A 17,884-nucleotide genomic window follows, 5' to 3' on the forward strand; every position below is an offset into this window, starting at 1 on the left:
TATATATTTATATATAAATTGGTTATATATTATTATATATAATATGATTATATATTATATGATTATATATGAAAAATGGCCAAATATAATCATATCTAATTATATATAACTACTAGCTGACCCGGCAAACGTTGTTTTGCCATGTGAATAATTTCTAGAGAATTTCTAGTGTAGAAAAAAAATTACTAACTTATTGGAAGTGTATAAGGATGTGGAATATGAGTGAAAAAGGCCTGGAGCGCTGTGAACGATGAGGAAATGTTGTTTAAAAAATAACAAAACACCAAACATTAATTGTTTTAATTTATTAAAAGTAATAATTATTTATATAATTAATTAATTACATAATATTAATCTCTTAATGCTGCAGCGTGAACAATATTTTTTGTTAGCCCGTCTTTAGCTAATACAAACAAACTTGATGGTTTACCCACTCGAGAGCATGCAACGTATAATTGTCCGTGTGAAAAACATGGTGTGCTCAAATCTAAGCCACAAACAGGCATTGTTTGGCCTTGGGATTTATTAATAGTCATTGCAAATGCCAATCTAATCGGAAATTGAATACGCTTAAATTGAATTGGCACATCTGTGGGTATAATAGGTATTCGTGGTATCAATATATTTTCACTTCGAAACTTGCCATTTAAAATGGTGCCTTCGATAACGTTTTTCATTAATTTTTTAATGACTAATCGCGTACCGTTGCATAGCCATGGCGGGTTAAATTACGAAGCAAAATAATAGCCCTTGTAATAGTTGAAAATTTTTTTTGCGCATGTCCCAACTTCCGCCATGTTTTTCGGGCATTTTATTTACTAATGTATGAGCAGTGCATATGTTTATAAAAAAATTAGCAATAAAACAAGTAATAATAAACAATTTTTCATAAACAGTTTAATTCAAATTATTGTGCATACATGATAAAATTATATTACAAGTATTTTAATTAAAATATATAATGTTATCTATAAGGAAAGGGGCGAAACGTTGTTGTTATGGAGTATGCCGCAGTGATACGCGTAGTAAATCCTTTCAGGAGAATTTATATTATTTCATTAGTTTTCCAAAACCTTGTTTAGAATATCGACGGAAACTCATTAAAAATAAGTAAGCAAAAGCACTTAAAAATTTGTCACAAATGTGCTAAATGTGATTTGTGGGTAAAGCGGTGTGGACGAGGTGATGGTCGATTTCAAGAAATTGACAATGTAAATAAAAGACACATATATTTGTTCACTTCATTTTGAAGGAGAATCTGGTCCAACAACCGAATATCCAGACCCCGTCAGTTGTGTAAAAAAAATAGTGATAAGGTAATATATTTAATTATTTATAAATATAATAGCTCGCGCCATAACCTCAAATAATAAAATTTGTCCTAGGTAAAAGTCACAAAACCTCGCTGGCTGAAAAATATAAGGAATCAAAAGACGTAAGTTCATATAAAAAATTTTAACTTTCATGATAGAATATTGTAGTGTTTAGAAAAAATTTTCGGATGTTCCAAATTTAATTTAAAAATTGTATTTTTATAGAGTATGAATAAAGTTATAGACGTTTCAAACCAGTCAGCAGAAAAATGGAATGAAGATGGAGATATCCGTAATGTGGGTATTGGTGAAGGAAAAAACGATGAAACAACAACAGTTTCAAGTCCAAGTATAACTTCAATATTGGATCCAAACTCAGGTAATGGAAACAGTGATATACTCAGATCAAGTGTTACCAGCCAAAATGTTGAGATTTCAATTACAGAGACTTATCTACAAGATGAAATTACTCCATCCGCTACATGCAGTCAAGGTGTTCAAACTGATATTAAAAAGTTCACTAGTAAAAGGACTCAAGTTACTTTACGTCAAGTTTCAGTGATGGATAATTTCGAAGAATCTTTAAAAAAGAACAGTAAAAAATGTAAATTTTACACGAGCTTGGAGTATGATGAAATATTTATTTTACATAATTTTGTAAATCCGGATTGTAAAAGTGTAACAGATAAAATAGGTCAAGAAAAAAAGAGCAATAATTGTATTAAAAAATTAACATCAATACAGGAATTAATTTTAGTGCTTATCCGATTACGTGTGGGCACACTAGTTGAAGACTTAGCTTTCAGATTTGAAATTTCAACAACTTTAGTTTCTAAAACCATAAAATCTTGGATACAACATTTATATCATGAATTTACATACAATTTGAAGCCATTCATGTTCCCTTCAAAGAAAAAGCTTGCAGAAACTTTACCAAAAACTTTTAAATCCTTGAAAAATATACGAGTTATTGTTGATTGTACAAAATTCCAATGTCAGTCGCCGTCAAACTTCAAAATCAAGGAAATCTATACTCTTCTTATAAAGCTCGAACAACTTATAAAGCACTAATTGGATGTACTCCAAATGGAGGTGTATGTTTTGTATCCGATGTATACGAAGGTAATATTTCAGACCGTGAAATTTTTATCAAATCAAATATTTCTGATTTTTTGGAGCCAGATGATTTAGTGTTGGCTGATAGAGGATTTACCGTTCATGACATTGTTGAATCGAAGCGAGCGCATTTAAATATACCACCATTTTTAAATGAAAGTAAATGTTTATCACCTCAAGAGGAAATGGAGACAAAGCGGATCGCCAAACAACGTATATACATAGAACATGTTATTGGAAGAATTAAACAATTTCGACTGCTTCAGAAAGTTCTACCTTTAAGTTTACGTTCATCCATGTCCCAAATTCTTTTCGTGTGTCCCATGCTTAGTAAATTTCCAGCCACCGATTATTATAGATTAAATAACTGGCCTGGAAAATTGCAGTTTACGTCAAAAAAGATATTTTTTTGAATAAATAAGTTTGGTTTATTAAAAATTGTTGTCCGGCAAGTCGCGAAAATACTGTTTTTGAATTGTGATTTATTATAAAATTAAAACTGTAACTCTTATACCAATTGAAATTGTAAATAATATACATTCAATAGTTATAATAATAAAACATATACTTTTATATAATAAAATTCACATTTTTTTCAACTATATACTTTCTTCTTGCTACTTCTTCATTATCACGACCATATTTTAAAGCTAAATTGTCAAAATTTTTATCAATCCACAGGTGGTATTTAAGCCAATTAAAAATTTGCTTGTTGCTTTTTTCCGAGCTCAGGTATTTGATTTTAGAAGCAGTAATTACTATTTTGCTAATCTTCCACCAATGATACTAATCTGATTGAATTCCAGCAGTTATATCTATTGGTACTTTTTGATCTTTGTGCGGGAAGCAGTTAATTGATACACCAGACTACGTAAAATACCTTTTCTGAGCAAGCTTAGCCCGTAATCATTATAATTTGGAGTAATCACAAGTTCCCAAATACTTGGGCGTTTTTTGGACCCGTGTAAAATTTGTGTCACGTGCGAAATTTAACGTTTTCTGAACGTCCGGTTTTACACATTTGATGTGATTAATTTGATGATTTTTTGATTGCTTATTATTTTAACTTCCCGCTAAGAAAATCTCAGATTTTCAAAAATCGAAGTTATTGTTTTTCACCCCGTGTTGCAAAAATCGAGTTTTCATCAGATCTCGACGTTTGAAGGTCATAGGAAGCTTCCCTGACTACTCCCGCGAGGTTGTCACGGTGTCTGTGTGTGTCTGTCTTTGTGTGTGTGTGTGTGTGTGTGTGTGTGTGTGTGTGTGTGTGTGTGTGTGTGTGTGTGTGTGAAAGTATGTGAACCGCTTGTAACTTTTGAACGACTCATCCGATTTTATCGCGGTTGGTGCCATTTGGAAGGGCTTGGCCAAACTTAGATTTTGAGTATAATTTGGACCGATTCAGATCAGTCGATTTTGAGAAATCTTAAAAAAACTAAGAAAAAAAATTTTTTCAAATGTGGTTTTTTTTGGATAACTTTTAAACGGCTCCACCGATCGATTCTGAAAACTAATCAGCTTTAGACAATAAAAAAACCACGTCGATCGCCAACAAGCTGGTCGAAATCGGTTAATTCGTTTGAGAGATATCGTGAACGAAAGAAAACCGAAAAAAGTGTTTTTCGAAATTACTCCGAAATTTTTAGTTCGATCAATTAAATGATAATTCTTTAAGAGGTTGATAAAACTGCGTCGAATGCTGCCAACCATGTGAAAATCGGTTGATTTATTCAAAAGTTATTGCAGTTTGAAAATTCCAAAAGTAGGGTTCTATGAAACTTCTATCAGACTTTTGAGCTCGAAGAGCTCAAATGCATATAAATACTGTCTCTTTGAGCTCAGCGAGCTCAAAATATCACATAAATTATATTTTGAGCTTAAAAATTTCAAAAACATCATAAGTACAATTTTAAGCGCCCAGGTATGGAATTAGCGGGAAGTTGCAGGGATGGCCTTTAGGGTGAACCATTTTACTAATTTTTTTATTGTTATTATCCACTTTGTCGAAGTTATACTGATAATCATCTTTTATGAGCTTCTTTCTTCTTAGACCCTTGATTCCAAACACAAAGCTGACTAGTACAAGCAACGTTTTCTTTGGCAGCTTCTTTACATCTCTTCAACAAAATATGCAGGAGAGCAGCAACGTGTGCACAACGTCCTAAACTCGATGCTTTACATTCACAGGTCCCTCGCAAAATTTTTCCACTTTCAGCATTTATCATTGCACGAACAGCATAGCTTGTTTTCACTTTATAGGAAGCTTTGATTTTACTTTTCAGATAATAAATATTTTGTGGTGTTTTTCGAATCAAAAATATCTGTAACATGGTTACTGTCAATATATAGCTTTCCTCTTTTTCAAAGGTTTAGCTGTACTATAATCTAATATATTTGACTCATTTTCCTCATCACTAGAATTATAATTTTATTTTTCTACAATACAAGATGAAATTAAATAATCATAGATAAAGGCTTCATTAAATGATTTTGGTAAATCATTTGATGGAAATTTCTGCCACACATCTGGAAAAGTCAAATTGGTGCTAGCTGCTTGAAAGATTTTTGTTTTCTTTGAACTTCCTGCTTCAACCATTTTCCTTTATCAAGAGCTGGATCTACTGGCACACAATTACGCAGAGCGTTTTTGACCCTAAAAGAAATAGAAATAAGAATTATTTTTTTTTTCTGTAATTACTTTTACTCATTATTATTTAATTATTACTATCCTAACCTCTCAACTAGTTCGGCTTTATTTCCTTCTTGAGGAAGACCATGGCACTTCAACCATCGTCGTAACTGAACACAGTTGTGGGCTTCTACGGTAGGATGCACTAACGAAGCTTCCTCAATTAATTTTTCATTTAATTGCACTGATATTAAAGGTGATAATGCTTGTTGCCCAGCCATTTTTATAAAAAGTGCCCGAAACTTTCATATTGCCGCGTTTTTAAGATGGCGGACGCGCTTGCGCTGAGCATACTCTTAAAAGAGCCTGATTGGAGATCCAACCTTCAATTGTAAGTTATGTGGTGGCATGCCTGGCAAATCTAGTGAGTTCAAAAACTCTGTTGGAAAATTTACAGCTTCAGTGTCATCGCAAACTGTATCAATAGATTTATATGATACCAAGTCCCCTGGCAATAACTGTTGTATCTTCAGATTTAAAATGTCAACATCCACATTTTTTGCAGCTAACATTGCTCTTTCTGCAAGCCACTCGAGATTTATGTAATTCGTGTGTACATCGGGAAATATTTGTTCAATGAGAGCATCTTGCGAATCAATGATTGTGCAGAAATCATTCGCTAATTTTATGTATCCAGTTTCAGCTATAGTGACTTTTCCATCGCCGATATCTAAGAGTTGTTTTGAGAATGTTTCAGCGGATGGATCTTGAAGCATTTGAACGCGCATATTTACTTTCAGCTGTACTATTTCAACATTACGCCACAATGTCGATGATTTTAAGCAGGCGTTGATTTCATAGCGTATGTTGAACGTGGAATGACGGAAAGTGTTTGTCTGAAGTCACCTGAAAGGACTAACAGAGTGCCACCAAATAGTTTGTCGTTGTTTTTAATATCTTTCAATGTCCTGTTCAACGCCTCAAGCGAATGTTTGTGTGCCATGGTACATTCATCCCAGATGATAATTTTACACTGTTTCAGCACTGTGGCTATGGACGATTGTTTTTTTATGTTGCACACTGCGTCAGGGTTATTTTGAATATTTAGTGGTAGCTTAAATACTGAATGAGCTGTTCTGCCTCCATCCAATAAAGTTGCCGCAATGCCCGATGATGCAACGGCCAATGCGATGCCATTATTGGATCGTATTTTGGCGAGAATTAGCGAAATAAGGAATGTCTTGCCAGTTCCACCTGGTGCATCTAAAAAAAAAGAACGCACCTTGTCCTGCTGAAACTGCGAGCATAATGTGGTCGTAAATGGTTCTTTGTTCCTCATTCATTAGTAGGACATTGCGAGTAACAATCGCCGCCGTTTCTACAGTGTTGTACTGCATTTCACGATTCATTTCAGTGTTCATTAAATCAGTTGCACCTCGATTTGGCGAATTCATACCGAAATGACTGAGTGGTAAGTTGGCAATGATAATGCAAAAGATCCTCAATAGCAATCAATGCTTCATTGTACATATCGTCGCTGAATGTTATCGCTAGATCGTTACACCGTGTACGATGTTGATGCAATATATCATCAGTCATTGAATCTTTGTGATTATCCCACAATATCTCTGCTCGGGCTGGAAAACATGTAGTCAACACTATAGCGAATAGTAGACGAATTTGTATTGCTGTACAGTTCAATGCTGCTTCAGCAAGCATACATTCCCACTGATTGTCATCTTCTAGCAAGCCGAGTGCAAGGCATGCATCTTTATACGTTGTATACTGTTGCCCATTCACTTTACGTATATCTTGAAATGACAATGGGCCAGTAACATTAACCAACAATAGTCGAAGATAAAAAGCACTCAGTCTGTCTTGGATTCACTGTAAATACTCGCCCCAAGGCGTTTGATTTGAATAAATTGGGGCATGCATCAACTGGTGAGCCTTGCTTGCGGGGTATCCATTGTTTTGTTTGAGCCCATGTGAAATAGCGTGGTACTTGTGAATAGAGTAAAGTACGTGCAAAGGCACCAAAATCATCCGCACGATTACACAATTCAAAAATTCAGTGAGTGTAGTTTTTGGTGGATTTATAGCACGATCAATCGCTGTCTCGTTCGTGAAATATACACGCTGACCATTTTCAAGATGAACGGCTAACTGAACAACTGCTGGATCCCGTTCATGAATTGGAAAACCAAAGATACGCCAAACAGCTTCATTGGAGCTGATGTACCGACCTATTTGGTAGAGCGTTATTTCATCGTTTTTATTTACTGGAGGAGCATTCACATTGGTATTTTCCACTCTAAACACCGCCATGTCACTGCCTTTATGGACATACTTGCAAATGTATTTGATGCTCTTCACAGAACTGCAGAACTCAACATTAATATGAGCATTGTATGTTTTGCTCAGCAGGGGCGAATATGGCACGACCCAACGATTGTCAATATCAATGTCTGTGTTGCTGATGTTTTTAATAAATGATTGTCCGCCATTATCTGGATTCCTTCGACGATATATTGGATATCCGTCGACATTTGTGATTGTATCGTTAGTGAAATCTTTAGGGAAATTTTTTGTACATTTTCCATCTGACATGCAATGCGATGAACGATTAAAAATACCGCATGGGCCATGAATCATGTTTGCTGTAACAATATCAAACAGCAATTGATCAGTAGACGGATCGGGAATTTCTGCAGAAATTATATTATCTATTTCTTCAGGACGGATTTTGTCGATTAACCAAACCAAAATGTGGGCATGAGGTAATCCTCGCTTTTGCCACTCAACCGAATACAGCCAGCAACGTGTGGGACCGAATACATGTGATTTAGTAATAAAATTTATTAATGACTTCAGCTTTTGTCTAAACACACGTGCTGTAATGTCATGACGATGTATTGCATTTTGGCCAGGCAACAGCAAAGATGTAATCTCTGGCCATTTTGGATTACATGTGAACGTGATAAATAAACACGGTCGCCCATATTCGCGCACGAAAGTCAGAGCATCCTGTATATACTCTTGCATATGACGTGGACTGCCTACGTACGATGATGGTAGAATGACAGAGTTACCAATTTCGGCGGCGTCGGCGTTGTTGACAATAGCGTCTCGCAAGTGAATGTACTCTTCCACACGTAGCTTGAGTTGATTATATCGTAAGTATCGTAGTCGTTCGCCTTCTATCTTCGCGTACATGTCGACCATGAATTGTTGACAAAGCTCTCGAAATCGTAGAATGACGTTATCCAGCCCGCGTCTAATCATCAATCTATACGCATAATAATCCTTCGAGCTAACGTTCTTGTTTGTTTCGGCTCCTGTAATAATATATTCATAAATATTAATTTAAGTTAATTGCGTTTAATAATTTAATTGTTTTGTTAAAAGTGTAATAATCAAATTCATAATAAATGAAGTACCTGATACGGGATCTCGTTGTTTAATATTTATGCTATATCCGTCTTGTCCCTTCCAGAAGATTAGCGGATATTGGAGAGCGTCATATGAACGGTGTGTATCAGCAATGAACTGAAGATTATTATTTCTCCTACGAATCACAATTTCTCGTGCACCTGTACGATCGCCAACCATGATTCCAGCAACGTCGTCAGCAACAGGTGCATTGAATCTACGAATGTGTTCTCCAGCTGGTGTTTTATCAGGATTAATAACAATAGCGTGATTATCGCTTTCTAATTTGTGCATGTGGGATTTGAATATTTTCAACAATTCATTATGCTCATTCAATAGAGCATCCAGCTCGCTGACGATGCGTCTAGTAAAGAATGAATCAAGGTTATTGTAGCCACAATGTGCGTCCACCCGATTGGCTAGTGCGCTTCCGGAGTCCTCGCCGCCTATAAAGTAGATTTGTAAAAATTTATGTGGTTCGTTTGGCATTGGCAGCGATGAGCCTATTTTATGATAAACTTGGCCTCTGATTTTAAATGTAGAATTGTATTGTTAACCATTTGCATTAGTATTTTGAACTATTTCTGTTGCTCCGAACGATGTCATTTGAAAGCATGAGTTGAATGTTCGAATGGACTTCAGGAACACGTTAGAATCTGGATCTGTGCCGATAAGCAAACCGTTCAATGGTTCCGGTGGTGTTTCAATTACAGGTAGTTGTACCTTCCCTGACGCGCAACACATCCCGGCTGGTTCATTTTTGAATTTCAAAGCATGACAATACGGGCATTCTTTGTCCATAGCACCAATTACTTCTTTTGAATGAGCATAATATTCAATATCGGGCTCATACTGGAATGCTAGACGCAGAAATGATGTAGCTACAAATGCTCGATGTGCCTGTTGGCGTTGTTGGTCATTCACTCTGCGTCTATTGACAGTAAAACGGTGTGATTGTCGTAGTTCTAATCTAATGACTTCATTGCGTTCAGCTTGTGTATCGTCTGATTGTTCTTGACGCAATTGCGCCATTCTCACACGCGCTCCAGTATTTTCTTCCTGAACTTGTTCTTCGGTTCTTTGGGCTCTTCTATTTCGAATGCTTCTAGATTTATTTGTATCACGGCTCAAATTGGCCCCTTTGCATTTTGTTGGCATTGTTCACTGTACAATACAAAACACACATGAATAGAACTGATTGAATTATTTAATTATTATATTTAATTATTATATTAATCATTTATTTTATCTTTGATTACATTAAATATACATGTAAAAATTAAATAGTTTCATGAAAGCGAAAAATTTTATGTTTCTTAATTATATCGAAAATATATATTGTTAGAAATAGTGAAAAAAAAATTCTGTCGAAGTTAGAGCTCTTATAAGTACACAAAAAAAAATTTCTCAATTGTAATAAAAATCTAACTTTCACCGAATTCGTTTTTCACCATTCCCAACAATATTTTCGTTATAAATAAGAAAGAATAATTTTTGATTTTATAATAAACGTAAAAAATAATTTATACTTACAACTCAATAGCCGTTGTTTGCGGGAACTCGTGACACGTGTTGAGTATTTTAGAGGTTATGTAAGTCACTTAATTAACTGATCGTGCGATTTACACTCAAAATTAATAATTTTACTAGAGTTATGTACGCGCGCAAGCGCGCGCCTAATTATAAAGTATATGTATTATCTTTATGCTTATGATGTATTCTACCAATCACATCATGAATAAATTTGATGCAACAAACAGTTCATCTCAATTTTAGATTTAAAAAAATGCTTATGGTTATTCGATCAATCACATCACGAATAAAATAATGCCATATACATTTTAATACAAAGTTGTTTTTTTTTCTAATAACAAGTATCTGAAGTGTAAAAATTAATATTAATTGCACGATTAGATTAGTTATAAGAAATTTTTAGATAAAACATTTTTATAGTCGTTTTTGTATTGATTAATGACGTCTATAAGTTAAGTAAAGGAAAGTGCGTGTTTGGAAATTAATGGATGTTTATATCCTTTAAATCCTTTAAAGTAATCCTTTAAATTAAAATACATGAAAGTCTTGAAGTTAGTCAAAGGTCGAAACTCGCACAAAACGGGCCATGATTCATTATTGGTTAAAATTTAGGCACGCACGTAGCGCGCTATTCGAATTTCTAGTATTTTTATTATAATTCAACGGAAATTTGACGGGAAACAAAAGAGTAAACGCGAAATGACGAGTTTGTATGTGTGTGTGATTCTGTGTCTGTCTGCTTGTGTGTATGTATGTATGTGTGTTTGAGTGTGATCTTAAGATGAAGAGAGAGGGACAGAAGACAAATAGTATATTACAATGACACTCGATGTTTTTCTTATTGAGTGTCTGTACATAATATTGTTTAATTTTATGTTTATGGGTCATTCCACCAAATAAGAACATTTTTACGGGGCGACCCTCGCGGATTATGTTTAAAATTTATGGAGGTGTTCTCTATAATAAGAAATAAATTACCTACAAGTTTCAGCCCTTAATATGTAGCGGTTCTGGAGTTATGATTTTTTGAAATTTTGAAAAAAAATTTTTTTTAACTTTTTTTTTAATTTTTCTGATGAGGAAAACTTTTTTATTAAAATCCACGAAAAATCTTATCTTGTCGGAAAAATTCTCAGCTTTTGAATGAAAATATCTATTTTATCATAAACACATCAGAAGACCCTTTGAAATCCAATTAAAGTGGAAAAATTGATTTTTCTTGGTGTGCGGTGCAAGGTACATCCAATTTGACTTTTTTTTCTGAAAGATCAGAGTTTTTTACACAAAATATATGGTTTTCACGATGTGCATATTTTTTGTTCAATCACAATTAAATTAAACGTTATATCGGCTAAGCGTTATACGATTATTCGGGATAGTAAAATAATTTTCTGTTAAATATTTAAAATTTCAAACTGCTCGTTAAAAAATTGAGTTTATACAATGCAGATGGCGCTCTTAACTACGATTCCATTTTCTTATTTAGGATGTAATTTTCCAAAATTTTCGAGAAATACTGATTGGATTATGGAAACTTAATCAATTTATAAAAATTTATTGAATAAATTGATTTGTAATAATCCAACGGAATCGTGCTTCTTCGGTTTTAATAGATGTCCAAACAATGAAGAAATCATTAATTACTTTCATCCATCGTTTAAAGAATTTGATGTAAATGAAATCGAATTTAAAATGTGGACATCAACCGATCGATGTACCATTGTAAACGTTATTTCGGATTCCGATGACTTTATTGATACCTTAGCGACGCAACTTGAGAAACTTTTAAAACATGACTTTATAGTAAAAATACAAAGTCGGTTTTTCCCTAATGCGAAATTAAATTTGAAGAGTGGTGAATTAGCGGTAGTTTTTAACTTGGTAGAAAATTGCGTTTGTTGTGCAGGAAGCTGCTCAAGGCTATCATTAGAATAATGACCAAGCTACTATATTTCAAATGGTGGTTTACTAAAACGAAAATGATACTATTAAGCATTTAGGCTTAGTTGGTATATCAGATTGCCTTAAACATGACACAGTTTTGATTTATTTATTTCAAGAACAATTGATTTCTTTTTTAAGAGAAAAATTTACTGTTATTGAAAGGATTTTTTACTTCTCAGATGGAGCACCTCAGCAATTTAAAAATAAAAAAACATACTAATTTATGTTAATATTATGCTGACTTTAGAATCATCGTTGAGTGGCATTTTTTTGAGACTGCCCATGGCAAAGGACCATGCGATGGGCTTGTAGGTCCAGTAAAACGACATGCTGCTAGAGCTTGATTACAAATGGAAAATAAAAAACATATACTGGCACCACAAGATTTTAATTCCTGGGCAATCAAGAATTTTACAGGCGTTGATTTTACTTTCATAACGAATGATGATTATTTAGACAAAAAAAATGTGTTAGACGTACGATATTCTTTATCAAAAACGGTAAAGGGTACACAGACATTGCACACTTTTACCGATAAATGATAAAATTGGATATGCTCTTATTAAAACTGTATCAACATCTGAAAAAAGGTCAAAAATAAAAGTATTTTAATTATAATAATGTTCATCAACCGAAGAACTTAAAGACTTTTTAAAACATGAGATGACTAGCTTGAGAAATGATGTCAAAGATGATATCAAAAGTGAACTTACAACCGTAATTGCTAATGTTGAAGGACTTAAAAATCAAGTTCAGTCATTCTTGGAACAATTTAATAATCGTCTGTGTATTATTGAAGACAAAGTTAGAAATTGTGAAGCACGTCATACGAATAGTACCAATACATTATTATTATATGATGAAAGAATCACTAAACTTTCGGACAAAATATCTAACATTCAAACTAGTAATGATAGTGATTCTATCCTGCATGAAGTGGAAGATCGTCTGGCTAGAAGGAACAATGCATTGTTCCTAGGCATCGAGGAACAGTCAGCAGCCTCAACTATGGAACGCAAATCAATGGACCTTACTAGAGTACAAAATATTTGTGACTCTCTGAATGTCAGCTATGAAGTCTCTTACTGCACGAGGATTGGTAAATACTCATCTAATTTGCTACATCCTAGACCTATAAAAGTCACTTTTACAGAACACACTTCTGTTAACCAGATCATATTGGGTCTCTTAAAAGCGAAAAGGGCAATAAACCCTCTGATGTCAGTACAGAATATTTCCATTGTGCACGATCGCACGGAGCTACAAAGGAACGAACTAAAGAAAATACGCCAACTTCTCAACGATCGGACAGCAGCAGAAGAACAGAATTTGAGGATTGTAACACGAAATGGGAGAATGATGATAGTCAAGGAACGTCAAAATATTTTAGCCTCGACGCCGAAGGATACAACTCCTTAAACTCTACCTCAACAAACCTATCTATTTATTTATTATCAAAATGTTAGAGGACTTAATACCAAACTGGATAATATTTATTGTAAAACTTATGTAGCTGAGTATGATTTTTATGCATTTTCTGAAACCTGGCTTAAACCAGGCGTCCTTAATAGCGAAATTTTTAATAAAAATTACTTTGTTTTTAGGTGTGATCGACGTAAGGAGTTCAGGAGGTCGGGTGGAGGTGTTCTTATTGCCTGCAGAAGTACACTTAACGTACTACAAATTAACTTTGATTATATTCTACAACTCTTCCCTCAAATTGAGATTGTGGGAATATTTTTTACAAATAAGAGTATTAAGATTCATTTAGTAAACATCTACATTCCACCAGACCTGCAGGTGCATATCTACTCTGACCTCCTAGAGCTTCTTTCGTCTCACCCTCTTATGGATGCTGGAGTACTGTTCCTGTTAGGAGATTTCAATTCACCGGGCTTTATTGATTCCTCTGTCGGTGGTTTGGATATGAAGGCAGATTTACTTAACAGTTTTTTATTGCTTAATAACATTAAACAACATAATGAGGTGCTGAACACACATGGTAGAATACTCGACTTGGTTTTCTCATCTACTGACTGTATGGTTGTTGAGGAATTATCTCCCTTAGTCAAGATTGATCCTTATCACCCAGCATTAAGGATCACGGCCCAAATAACACTGGTAAGACCTAAACTTACTATCAAAAAGTCCTTGGGAGCTTTTAATTTCCATAAATATGATAAACTAAGTCTTATAACTGAGCTTGAGCTTATAAGTTGGGAACCTTTATATGAACTCGATACACCTGACGACAAGTGCAACTACCTGGATAATCAATTAGAATTAGCCTTCTCTAAAGCTATATCTAGCAATAAAAACACATTATATAAATCTACTAAGTATCCACCCTGGTTTACCTCTGATATTATATACGATTGTAAGATGAAAGAAATACTTCGCCTTAAATACAAAAAATCACTTAGTTCATCACTATACATACTTAATCAATACAAACACCTTAGGAAAGTTCTAAAGTCTAAAATCAAACTAGCCTATAATAATTATATAAAACTTACTGAAAACCAATTACTTAAAGATCCTAAGTCTTTCTGGAAGCACATTAAATCTAAATCAGCGAATAATCATTTACCAAATAGCTTCTTCTTATCAGGTAGTTATACTGATGACTCACAATCAATTGCTGCTGCATTTGCTAAATTCTTCAGTAGTGTTTATGAACGACTTGATAGCGAAGTTTTCTCTAATTTTACAAATTGTAATATTGAACTTATGGATAGTATTGAGCTACCTTCTGAACTTGATATAAAGAGATGTATTAATAAATTACCCAATAAAATGTCGGCTGGGATCGACGGCATACCGTGTAAAATTGTCAAAAAATGCTCTAATTCTTCAATCTTACCACTGAAAATAATATTTCATGACTGCTTAACAAAAGGTATCTTTCCGGACATCTGGAAGACTGCTAAAGTATGTCCAATCCACAAATCGGGTGAAAATACCAATATAGAAAATTATAGACCCATTTCAATTATACCAGCTTTTGCCAGAATATTTGAAATGATAATATATGATTTATTAATGTCTTATTTTGTCCCAAACATAACCTCTTGCCAACATGGATTTCTGAAGAAGAGATCGGTGGTTACTAACCTACTTCCTTACACACAATTTATTGCTGATAACATGTCGAATGGTAAACAGGTTGATGTTATTCATACTGACTTCTCAAAAGCCTTTGACAAGGTTGACATCTCAATATTAGTGGAAAAAATAATTAGCATTGGAATACCTGAACAACTAAGCAACCTAATTATATCCTACTTTACTTATAGAAAAAACATTGTTCTTTACAATGGTTTTCTATCTCCAGTATACATTTCAACTTCGGGTGTCCCTCAAGGATCAAACCTTAGACCTTTACTTTTTACTATATTTATAAATGATATTGGGTTCTTATTATCAGTGTTCCTAGACCTTTTTGCAGATGATGCTAAACTATATATAACCATCAATAGCATCTATGACTGTACTTATTTACAAGACAATCTGAATGTCTTCGTTAAATGGTGCAGTGACAACAAACTTCTACTCAATAGGACTAAATGCAAAGTTATTTCTTTTAATAAAACTAAACATCCAATTATATATAATTATAACATTGACGGACTGACCTTAGTTAGAGTATCAGTAGTAAATGACCTTGGTGTACTTTACGATTCTAAACTAACCTTTACAGATCATTACTCTAACTTAATCTGATCTTCCATGAAGGCACTAGGCTTTATCATACGAACATCCAAAAAATTCAGAAACTTAAATACTATAAGAACATTGTACATTGCACTTGTCAGACCCAAGCTTGAGTTTGCGTCAGTTGTATGGTCACCAGCATATAAGACTCATATAAACAATATAGAAAGAGTACAACGAAAATTTGTCAAATTCTTTTCATTCAAAAAGCACGGTATTTATCCAGCTAGAGGTTTCGACTATCTTGCCATGTGTGTCGACGCAAATCTTTTAACTTTGGAAGAGAGAAGGACTTGCACTTCCATGTTCCTTGTAACTAGTATTCTAAGTAATAAAATTGAATGCCCTAGATTTCTGGAACTTATTCCTATATTGATACCTCAGAGATTATTACGCTCTGATATGCCTTTCTATCCACCACGTCTGAGGAACAATTTTTCTCTCTCAATACCTATCATAAGACTTATCAGAGCTTGTAACGACATAGTCCAACAATGTAGTGAACTTGACTTCTCATCGCCTATTTCTGCCAATATACTGGCATCTATTATTGTAAGAACTAGACATACAGATAACCGTACTCCAGCATCTTCATCTTCAGCTTCTTTTGCTCACTAATTTCACCAAATTACCAGATACCAAGTCCTTGTAAATATTGTATAATGAAAATATAAATATTAACTACCCTAACACTATTTTGAAGCTATATTATGAATTATATATTGTTAATAATGAATTTAAGAACTATTTGTTACAATTACATATAACTATTATATGCCAAATTAGGATTAATTATTGTTATCTTAATACTAAGACGTATATAATATTGTAACACCGAAAAACTTTAACTCTATTTTCATATAATTCTTTTCTTTTTATATATATACCAAATGCTATTATATTTAACATTATTATTTTGGCTACATGCGCCCCTCACATTTACGTCAATGTAACTATCTGTAACTTTACAATTGGCCCTACAGGGCTGTTAGGTTTATAAATAAAGAAATAATAATAAATAAATAAATAATTGTGAAAGGGTAAGTCAAATAATAAGCAAATGAATACAACATAATATTAAGTCACTGTTTTCTATAATACCCTGATAAAAGGATTTATTACCTATTTAATTTATTAAATTTATAATTAATATTTTTAACATTCAATAAATATTTATTTGGGAAGAAAGTACATTTATTAATTGTTAATAAGTATTAATTAATAGTTAACAAATATTTATGACACAAATATCTATAGTATTCAAACAAATATTTGTAATTAATATATATTTTGTTTAGTGAATTTGTTCTGCTTGCACTGTCATATGATATGAAGATTACTTATGAACAAAAATCATCTGTTGCAGATTTTTTATACATATATTATGTCATTTATATATTAAAACGTTAATTTATTTTGTAAATTTAATTATTATCATGTATTTCAGCTATAGAGTGATAAAATGTGTCTACAGAAATTGCTAATCTTGTTTTTTATATTAACTAAATATTTGTTGGCAGTTAACAATTATTCATTAACCATTAATAAATATTTATTAACAATTTGTAAATTGTACTTAATAAATTACTTATTGACTGTTCATAAATATTTATTAAATCCTATGATGTTAAAAATCATTTATTAACAGTTGATAAAGCTTATCAAAAATAAACAAATTTTTTCTATCCGTTTCCCAGTTTTTCAACTTCATTTATTTATATGTTCTATAATACAGTCAGCAATGTCAAAAAGCTGCAGGGCCAATTTGAGTTGTCGAACGAGCCGTTTCAGAGCCAAGTAAGATTTAAGAGCACGAAGATAAGCAGACAAATTCAAGAAGACAATGCAAATTTGCGTGCAAGAATGTCACAGTTACGTGAACACGATCACCAAGAGAACACGAGATGAACGAAATCAACGAAGACAACTAGAACGAAGACAAAGTCGCGGATTCATAGTCGACAGACGTAGAAGAATTGACAACAACAACAAGTTCATCGAGCATTTCTGTCAGATTCACTTCGACTAGCATTCCAGTCACAAATCCTGATGTTGAATATTATGCTCATTCCAAAGTGGTTGTGGTACTTTGTAGAAGAATGCCCGCATTGTCATGCACTTAAATTCAAAAATGAGCCACTTGGGATGTGTTGCTCATCAGGAAAAGTACAACTAACCGAAATTGAAACACCACCTGAGCCAT

General features: G+C 33.4%; 1 protein-coding gene and 1 long non-coding RNA gene across 2 annotated transcripts; one reads left to right on the top strand and one right to left on the bottom strand.

Annotated features, from left to right (window-relative positions):
- Positions 1-1,298: 1,298 nt before the first annotated feature.
- LOC123266562 lies at positions 1,299-1,568 on the top strand. Its single transcript, XR_006509803.1, has 3 exons — positions 1,299-1,316; positions 1,386-1,435; positions 1,539-1,568. It is a non-coding gene; the product is annotated as an uncharacterized LOC123266562 (long non-coding RNA).
- A 4,915-nt stretch (positions 1,569-6,483) lies between these two features.
- Positions 6,484-9,493, bottom strand: LOC123267907. Its single transcript, XM_044732795.1, has 3 exons — positions 8,499-9,493; positions 6,960-8,396; positions 6,484-6,869 (listed from the first exon to the last, which is right to left on the bottom strand). The coding sequence occupies exons 1-3, from the start codon at positions 8,977-8,979 to the stop codon at positions 6,484-6,486; spliced, it is 2,304 nt and encodes a 767-aa protein (XP_044588730.1). The 5' UTR covers positions 8,980-9,493.
- Between the last annotated feature and the right edge of the window lie 8,391 nt (positions 9,494-17,884).

The sequence above is a fragment of the Cotesia glomerata genome, linkage group LG6 (genome assembly GCF_020080835.1).
Source record: "Cotesia glomerata isolate CgM1 linkage group LG6, MPM_Cglom_v2.3, whole genome shotgun sequence".
In the NCBI taxonomy this organism is placed as follows: domain Eukaryota; kingdom Metazoa; phylum Arthropoda; class Insecta; order Hymenoptera; family Braconidae; genus Cotesia; species Cotesia glomerata.

Bases quoted from the DNA above. Each gene is read 5' to 3' on its own strand.
- LOC123267907 (XM_044732795.1), bottom strand. From the start codon at position 8,979: ATGCCAAACGAACCACATAAATTTTTACAAATCTACTTTATAGGCGGC. The intron at 8,397-8,498 runs GTACTTCATTTA...ATATTATTACAG, and splicing joins ACAACGAGATCCCGTATCAG to GAGCCGAAACAAACAAGAAC. The intron at 6,870-6,959 runs GCGAGTATTTAC...TGTCATTTCAAG, and splicing joins TTCAAATCAAACGCCTTGGG to ATATACGTAAAGTGAATGGG.